This window comes from Helianthus annuus, chromosome 7 (assembly GCF_002127325.2).
Source record: "Helianthus annuus cultivar XRQ/B chromosome 7, HanXRQr2.0-SUNRISE, whole genome shotgun sequence".
NCBI lineage: Eukaryota > Viridiplantae > Streptophyta > Magnoliopsida > Asterales > Asteraceae > Helianthus > Helianthus annuus.
In genome coordinates, this window is record NC_035439.2 from 146,018,454 (window position 1) to 146,028,354 (window position 9,901).

Sequence of the window (9,901 nt, forward strand, 5' to 3'; positions counted from 1 at the left end):
AAATATAATGGAATGGATGTGAATGCTCTAAGTCCAGATAAACTCAAAACGTCTCCATATCTGAACTTGCACGACAAGTTCAAAAATCAATTTATGTGGTCATAAAATTGCAAGATAAATCAATCTAGCTAATACCCAAAGACAAAAGGAAACAAACATATTTTTTATGGATGTATTATGCAATGACATTTTCTTTTTGTAAAGTTGGTTGTACAATTGAGCTTGAGTTGGCTGATTGATTTATTCTTGTAATTTGTGACCACATAAATTGATTTTCGAACTTGTCTTGCAAGTTCAGATATTGAGACCTTTTGAGTTTACCTGGACTTAGTCACTTAGCTCATTTTCAATCAAAATCGAATTATTAAACATGGTAATCATTATTTTTTTTTAAAACAACATTGTGTTCATGTTAAAAGCTAACAACACGCTAGAGGATAAATCATACAAAAGCATTAAAGTGGAATTAAAAAACACACTTGGGCAAACAATCTAAAAGATATGATTCCCAAACACCATATGCTAGAATTAAAACCATCGCCAAAAAGTAAATTATACCAAACCAAAAGAGCATGCCGCACAACGCAAGTAATATAATTAATTTAGAAATACACCCAATTAGCAATACAGATTATAGTGTCTTGTTGTTCAGCGCCTTAGTCCCGGATAAGTGATTCAATTCCTTCAGTAAACTTTTATGTTTTTTTGTTGTTATTAATCTGCAATGAATGTGTGTTTATGCATAATAATTAAGTATGCTATTTGAGCTAGTACTCCCCGTATAAATGAATAAATATATATTTTTTCATCTTTTTTAATTATGTGTTCGAATGCTCATAAAGGATTATCATGTAATTTAGGTTGTTTCATTTAATTATAAAGAGATCACCTGCTTGTTTTTTGTTTTTTTTTTTTTTTTTTTGATCGGCGTATGATTAGGTTATCGGCTTATCGCTAACCAGGTTAGTAATTAGTATGTTAGTATCTCCTGCTAAAAAATAATATTTTGATGGTTGAAACTTGAAATAGCACAACGGCTGTTTGTCAACTTCTGAATGGTTAAGTGGTGAACCAATAAGAGAGGTCTGAACTATTAAGTGTTGAATCAGTAAGAGTTCTGCACCATTAAGAGCCAGTATAATGCATAACCGTTTAGAGGTAAATGTCTGACCAATTCAGATTACAGTTCTTAACCAATCAGACTTAGTATAATGCTTAACCATTCAGACATCTGCTTGCGAAACAAACAGTCTGAACCATTAAATGCTGAACTAGTTAGAGGTCTGAAACATTAAGAGTCTCATTAAGAGGTAAACAAACAGCCATAACTCAACTGATATCACAGTGGCTGGGTTATTTTTTTATTGAGGGATATTTTGCATGTAATAACTGTATTAAACGAAATATTTGACATCATAATAATATGTGTGGAGATGAAAGTTTGACTAGTCACGGAGTCATCTGGCCTTCATTTCAGTGGCAGAGTTTGACCAAAAGTTTCGAGAGGGCGTAAAGTGATGGGACCCAAAAAATTTTTCCCATCGTTATGTTTCGGATCGGGTCGGCTATCGATTTGGGTCAGGTCAAATAATAATAGTTCAAAATAAAACTAAAAAAATTCATTCATTCAAAGGGCCTGTTCTTACACATAAAAACTTGCGATTAAGTTTATTGTGTTGTAGGTAATCTAGGGTTAAACAAATAAGAGTTCAAATATATTTACAAAACTACCCATCACTTATATACAAAGTGGTAACAAACTTTACTTTAATTTATATATTGTATAAATATTTAGGATATACAAAATGGTAACAAACTTTATTTTAATTTATATAATGTATAAATATTTAGGAAAAATAATTGGGGGGAGGCGATACTATATAATTTTTAAAATTTCCGGACTAAAAATTGGAACCTATACACTTCTAACTGAAACATTGGAGTGGGCGGGTGCACCCCCGTGCACCAACTAACCTTCGCCTCTGCTTCATTTGTTTACAGAATCGTATCATTTACGCCCACCATATATCCGGCTTGCATCTTGTCATGGAGTTTGAGTTCTGAACTCTAATGTTTCACTCTTAAATAATTTTGTACTTTTTAAGCTAAACAAAAATGATCTAATTGATATGTTTGTGCAAGAATATGTTATTGATTATATGTTTGATTACGTATATATGGTCCGGTACTATGGATAAGCCATAGGATAATGCAATGGCCATTTTTTTTTTGTATGACTGGGAGGATAATTGAGCTCGACCATGGCTGGTTAATTTATTCTTGCAACGATTTCATTTTATGTCCACATAAACTGATTTTCTAACTTCTCATGTAAGTTCGAATACGTAGACTTTATGAGTTTACTTTGACTTAAGAGTCATTTTCAATTGAAATAGAGGTTTGTTAAACAAGAAAATTATTTCTTTTTTAAACAACCAACTACATCATATACGTTTAACACATGGCCGGCCCTGAGGGTGGGCGGGGAGGACCACCGGTCAGGGCCAATATTTCGAGGGGCACATTTTTTATGAAAAAAATCCGATATGTATATGTAAAATATTGTTTTAATAGGGTACACTCATACAAACGCAAACATAGGCCTCCTTACAAAACTATTCTTATGGTTTAGATTAGTTATTAACCCCTTTGGCATTAGGTTTAGACCTTTAGTGAGCTCAATACCCAATTTCGTTAAGGTATAAGGGCACATTTTTTCGAGCTCGAACAGGGTACACGAATTCTCAGGGCCGGCCATGGTTTAAGAAAAGCTCACATCCCGCTAGAAGATACAAGCACTAAACATGGATAAAACAACACACTTGCAAAAACAACCTAGAACGATTCCCACACGCCACACCCAAGTCCCAAACATATGCAAGAATTTGAAACTAGTAAAAAGCTAGATTACAAGAAAGGAAACTAAAGACTTAACTGACAGTCCTTGCCAAGACAATGATAGGAAGTATAACAAAATAAAAGAAAAAAAAAAGAAAAAAACAACAGTTGACTTGGACTTCCACAACTTCTTTCATTTTCATTCGTAACGTATTAAAAAGGAAAGCGTTTTGATCCACAAAACGTATTAGTAAGGTGTCACTTGAGAAGACTAAAAGCATTATAAATCTCATATCTTTAAGCTATGTGTTTAAATTAAACTCACCATCTCTTCGTGACTAAAAACAGGAGTGACTATTATTCTCATCACCAATCAACATGAGTGCTGTTTTTAAATTTTCTTATATCTCTTCCCTCTACCTCACCTTTTGCTTACTTCTTGTGCTGGCGTTATCAGCTAAAAACTATGATGCTACATTATGCCATGATGATGAAAGACAAGCTCTACTCCAGTTCAAGAGCGGCCTCGTTGACGAAGCAGATCGACTTGCTTCTTGGGTTGGTGAAACGAGCGATTGTTGCAAGTGGGCTGGGATCCTTTGTGATAACATTACGGGTCATGTTCAAAAGATTCATCTACCTGGTAAATGCAGTATCGATTACAGCACAACCAAAAGGTACGATGAATCCATAAGGCAGAGGTTGAGAGGGGATATAAGTCGATCCATCTTGTATCTGAAGCAACTCGAGCATCTAGACTTGAGTTGCAATGATTTCAGGGGAATCCAAATTCCTAGGTTTATGGGTTCTCTTGGAAACTTGAGATATCTTAACCTCTCACATTCTAGTTTTGGTCGAACAATTCCTCCTCAATTGGGGAATCTGACAGAATTGGAGGTCCTTTGTCTTGGCAGTTTTTATGATGCATATGAATTTACTAGCATCATTAATATGCAGTGGTTATCAAGTATGTCTTCACTGCGTCACCTGGATATGAGTGGTGTATACCTCACAGAAGCAAGTGATTGGTTTCAGGTGATTAACACTCTCCCTTCATTGGCCCAACTGCATTTAAGTAGTAGTGGGCTGCCTGACATACATCCCAATGTTGCTAGTCTTAATCTCACATTCCTTTCCTCACTTGATCTTTCTTATAACAACTTCAATAAGAGTTTCATGCCACAATGGATTTTCAGTATAACTAGTCTTGTTTCATTAGATTTAAGTGGGTGTCATTTCCGTGGTCCTCCTATTTCTAGTAGCACCAGTAGCTTCCATAACTTGACTTCTCTGAAGTTTCTTCACATCTCTGAAAATGAGTTCATGAGTTCTTCATTAGTACTAAAGGAGCTGTCTAGCATAGGTGGTAATCTGATTTCATTAGATATGGGTTCCTGTGGTGTTAAGAGTGCAACTCTTGATTCCCTTCACAACTTGACCTCTCTTCTTAGTCTTGTCCTATATGATAATGAACTCACAAGCACAATACCTAAATCACTGGGTAACCTTTGCAATTTGAGACATATCGATATGGGTTATAACAATTTTCAAAATATTAGTTTAACAAGCCTTCTTAGAAGTTTTTTGGATTGCAAATCACCAAGCCTTGAATCACTATATCTCGAGGTCTCACGGCTATCTTGTTCTTTACCCAATCAACTTGAACAACTGGTAAACTTAGTGCACCTCGACCTAGGAGACAATGATATTTCTGGACCAATTCCAGAGTCAATAGGAAAGCTATCATTTTTGAGATCACTGTATCTTTATTGGAATCTTATCTCTGGTCCAATTCCATACTCTGTCGGAGGGCTATCATCATTGGAGACGTTAACTCTTTCACATAACCATTTGACTGGTACCCTTCCTGAAAGCCTGGGTCAACTTTCTAAGTTGAAGTATTTAGATCTCTCTCACAATTTATTGACGGGTGTCGTGACAGATGCTCATTTTTCCAAACTTATAGGATTGAAAAACCTATACGGAAGTGGAAACAACTTAACCCTTAGACCACACTATGCAAACTGGGTTCCCTCTTTCCAACTAGAAAGCTTGTACATAAGTTCTTGGGATTTGGGGCCTCAATTTCCATTGTGGCTGCTAACGCAGAGAGATTTATCATTTTTGGATATGAGAAATACAAAGATATCATCAACCATGCCTGAATCGTTTTGGAGGTCATTCCCCAATCTACAATATTTAGATATGTCTCAAAATCAAATTCAAGGAAGGTTGTTTGAAATCCCGGCAACACTGGTTGGAGTTGAATTGAGTTCTAATTTGTTTAGCGGGAAATTGCCTAAACTTTTCAACAGTTCAATGTTAAAGCTCCTCGATCTATCAAATAATTCCTTTACAGGATCACTATTTCATTTATTGTGTTCTTGGGGTGGGAATGTGACAGATGCTCTTAATCTAGCAAATAATCATTTGTCTGGTGCCATTCCTGATTGTTGGGAAAAGTGGCAGAGTTTGAGATTCTTGAACTTGGAGAACAACAATCTGTCTGGTGTAATTCCGACAACAATGGGGTATTTATCTTATCTCGTGTCATTGAATATGTGCAAAAACAAGTTGTCTGGAAGACTACCTGCTTCTCTAATGTGGTTGAAAGAATTACAAATCCTTGAGTTTGCTTCAAATGAACTTGTTGGGAGCATTCCAACATGGATTGGGACAGAACTTTTAGATTTGAGAATTCTAAACCTCCGATCAAACAGTTTTGATGGAACCATATCTCATGAGCTCTGTTATCTTACAGCTATTCAGATCTTGGACTTCGCTCATAATAATCTATCAGGAAATATTCCAAGATGCTTCAACAACTTTACTGTCCTGTCTAAGAAAGAAACTACCGAAATTAATCCAGATTCGATGATCTCTGGCTTTCCCTTTGGCTTTGGCTCTGGCTTCGAGGGTATTGAAATCAAAAATAGTGCTTCATTGGTGATGAAGGGGCAAGAGTACACATATAGCACTATTCTTTATTTGGTGATGGTTTTGGACCTTTCAAGTAACAAATTTTCAGGGAGCATTCCAGTTGAGCTAATGGCTCTTCAGGCATTACAATCGTTGAACATATCAAATAATCAGTTGACTGGAGTTATACCAAAGAATATTGGAGACATGAAGTTTCTTGAATCATTCGATGTATCTTTAAACCATCTGTCTGGGGAGCTTCCAATGAGCTTGTCAGGCTTGAGTTTCTTGAGTAGCTTCAATGTGTCTTTCAACAACTTGACTGGAAGAATCCCATCAAGCACACAGCTACAGGGCTTCAATGAAACCAGCTTCTTCGGCAACAAACTCTGTGGAGTTCCACTGACCCAGATTTGTGGAGAAATAGAGCATCATAAAGATCAACAAGAAGATGATACGTCACATGGAGTGGATTTTGGATTGATTATTAGCATCTTGCTTGGATTTTTCGTTGGGTTTTGGTCCATTGTCATTCCCCTGAATGTTGGAACAATTTGGATTTCGTTGTATAAATTGAGGTATATGTTGGGTTGTTAATCATAAGTACTATGGTATCATGTTTCATAAGTGATGAATAATGTTGTAAACTTGTAATATGATTGTTTTACCTTCAGATTATATAATGTGCTTTCTTAATAAACTTCCATGTTTGAACGTTTTTAACTATAAACTATGTAGACATATTCTTGAATCTTGATGATTATTCTATGGTTGCTACGCTTGAATCTGTTTGAAAAGTTGAACCGAATTTTGAATTGGATGTGAATTCGAATGCAGCTTCAAAATTTCAAAATTCTAATAATCCGGTTCAATTAATTCGTAATTAAAAATTCTATTCGTTGAATACCCCTACCCTACCATAAAAAATCAATTGAAACACAATAAAGTTTTTTTTAGATAAACCGTATAAGTTGTTGGTAACTTTATAACTCTATATAATTCATGAAAATCAAAGGACACAATCAGGATAGAAGTTGTATGAATGCAGAAATACCCAAAACTGGAACAGACACCTCAATATTTTCCTGTAATTCATGAACAGACACCTTAGAGAGTTGTGAATTCATCGTCTTGATCTCACTTCAGGCTCTTTCAAATGAAAATTAGCGCTCAACTAGATGAGGCATCCGCCGCGATGCTGCTGGGGCTTACAAATTACGACGCGATATATACGAACGTACGCGGCAAGGTTTAGTTGTCAATCAAGCTTTTTAATAAGTTTTTCTGCTCATTTTAGTTTAGCAGCTAAATGTAACCCCCTAGTTTGGATGCAATAAAAAATGCTACTTAGGATCTAGAATTATTCTTATAAATACCACCTATATTTCATAAGCATAATAAAAAAAGTCCCATAGAGAAACAATTCTGAACCACTTGGCTTGAACACAACATAAACATTGAACTTGTGAGTATAATTGTTTCATGAATATAGCTACGCTTGAACACAACATAAACATTGGATTTGTGAATATACTTGTTTCATGAATATAGCTAAAGGAGAACATGCCCCCATCTAGGTTTGACAACAATGTGAATATTCAAAAAAATTGCCACAATTCCAGTAATAAAAATTCATTATATTGTAAAACTAAAATTTAAAACAACTTATGACACAACAAATTTCTGGTGTTCTTATCAAGAGCATAAGTGTCGGTAGGACATTCGGGTCTGTGTAAACCTTTGTATAAAGAGAACGGAAGTTGCTTAAGACACATTATCTACTAACCCAAAGGCCACCTTTTAAATGCAAGTACATTAAAAGATTTTACTTTGATTAATAAGATGCGGGTGTCCATCGCAATTAGGTTCTAATCAGTGGCCACATACAACGACAATGGAGATGAATCAGCGTTCGGCGGCGACTGTTTGTTACTGCAGCTGCTGATCATCAGTTCTCTACTCGTCTATGTCACCATCGGCTCTACCCTCTCTTTCACCGCCATCTGAGTGACCAAACACAAAAAGGCCAGACAAATAGGTGAGTAAAACACTTATATTATCCCACTTGAAGCAAGAAAATTAGTCCCAATACCAGTAACTCACAGTAGAGATGAGCATGGTACCCGTTTCGTACCGAAAAACGGGAAAATGGGTACCGGTACGGAATATACCGGTTCGGTACCGGTATTTACCGATGTTTACCCGTAAATACCGGTACCGGTACCGAAAAAGGGGAAAGCGGGTACCAGTACCGAATATACCCCGTACAGTTCGGTACCATCACGCTATAACAAAATAAATTTCAATTCTACAATAAAAATTAGGACGAAAAACTGTCGATCAACATTCAATAAGCTACCAAAAGAAACAACAGAAGAGATTAAAACCTTGACGCCGGCTAGAAAAAAACATTATGCAGATCCAATGTTGGTGCACTTGTGTCTGTACTTTGTCTGTATTCGGTCTGTATGTAAACAATGTCCTTGTCAGTCCTGTAAGTTGACAAAGTCAACCGTCCTCCTGGTTTGACTTAGTCAACAGTTGAAAGATGTTCTGTCTCGAAGGATAAGAGATCGAAGGATGATGTGGATCCTTCGATCTCATCAAAAGATATGCTTCGAATATTAGACCTCGAAGGATCATCCTTCGAGGTCAATGCTCATCTTTCGAACATGTTGTGATCGATAGATGATCCTTCGGACCATCTATCGAATCCTTCGAGCAGACCTGCTGTGTTTGGGTATATATACCCATGCAGTGTATGTGTGAGTTAGTTCTGCCATTTGCACATCCGAGAGATAGAGAGATTTGAGAGCATTCTGTCCAGAACTCACACACACACCTTAGAGAGTTTATAGAACATTTCTGTAAACATTGAGCTTGTAACCGAACCCTCATTGCATTAATACAAGTTGTGTTAATCGGTGAACTTGTGTGTTTGTTTCTCTACTTGCTACTAACTCGGTTTGCTTGCTAGCTTGGATTCCGCACTCGCTAGTAGGTTTGTATAACAAGGTTTAGGTTCGTAATCCTCCGCGAAAAAGGGACCTACAAGTGGTATCAGAGCCTCGTTCTTTACCTTGTTTAAAACCGGGTTTTTACAAGTTTTGGTGTGTTGAAACACTTGGTTTTGCACCTGTTTTTACTTGTTTTCTTGCATTTTCTTTGAGTAAAAACGTGTCTAAACTAACCGGGAGTGTTTAAAGTTGGGTTGGGTAACTTGGAAATTGGTTTTTAAGAAACTTTGTGTTTTCCGGCCAATTTCCGGTGTATTTCCGGTGACCGGACTGTGTGGATAAGTTATCCATTTTTGGCATAGTTTATTTCAAATCTTGGTTGGTAAGATAGTTGTCAGCCTGCCATACCCTTTTGCCGAAAGTTGACTTACCAACCTGTCACCTTTCCACCAACCTTTCACATCAGATCAGTTTGTGTCAGAACCTCTCGAAAGATATCTTTCGACATCGAAAGACTATCCTTCGACATCTGTCGATCAAGGAAGGCTCGAAAGATTGTTATCCTTCGACCCATCCTTCGACCCATCCTTCGAAGTCTGAATCATATCCTTCGAGAAAGGAATCTAATCGAAAGACAAGTGTCCGAAAGATAGGGATTTAGCTCGAAAGATAAGGATCTTTCAAAGGAGAATCCTTCGAGCTCTTGAATCTTTCGAAATCATTGTTCGAGACTCAACAGTAATCTTTCGAGTACTGTTGATCCTTCGAACAATAGTTAATCTTTCGATTGTGGTCAGTTTGTTGTTAACAAGTTTCTGTGATTTCAGATCCTTCGACCAGGATCCTTCGGCTGTGTATCTTTCGGATCATTCTTACTTAGCATTTATTTTGCTCATCTATCATGAATCCGAGTTGGTGGGGAAGTCCGGCTCCAGACAGTGGAAAATACATGAATACCAGTCAATCTCCATCATGGGCCGAATCTCCGGTATCTACATCCTCACAAACAAATGCCACTCCAGCTGGTCAATGGGCGTTTGTTTCAAATCAAACTCCGAGTATTCAAAGTCTTCTACTAAGTGAAAGTGAAACCGGCAGTTTGAACAGGCCTCCAAAGTTGATGCATCTTAATGAATATCCGGGATGGGTTGATCGTTTCCATACATACATTCTTGGTCAAAATACAG

General features: G+C 36.9%; 1 protein-coding gene and 1 long non-coding RNA gene across 2 annotated transcripts; one reads left to right on the forward strand and one right to left on the reverse strand.

Annotated features, from left to right (window-relative positions):
• Window positions 1-3,216: 3,216 nt before the first annotated feature.
• On the forward strand, window positions 3,217-6,354 carry LOC110924352 (receptor-like protein EIX2). The gene has a single exon (XM_022168369.1). The coding sequence runs from the start codon at window positions 3,217-3,219 to the stop codon at window positions 6,352-6,354; it is 3,138 nt and encodes a 1,045-aa protein (XP_022024061.1).
• Window positions 6,355-7,517: 1,163 nt separating this feature from the next.
• Window positions 7,518-8,183, reverse strand: LOC118480505. The gene is made up of 2 exons (XR_004863005.1): window positions 8,145-8,183; window positions 7,518-7,760 (listed from the first exon to the last, which is right to left on the reverse strand). It is a non-coding gene; the product is annotated as an uncharacterized LOC118480505 (long non-coding RNA).
• Window positions 8,184-9,901: the final 1,718 nt, after the last annotated feature.

Excerpts from the sequence above, each read along its gene's own strand:
- LOC110924352 (XM_022168369.1), top strand. The coding sequence starts at position 3,217 with ATGAGTGCTGTTTTTAAATTTTCTTATATCTCTTCCCTCTACCTCACC.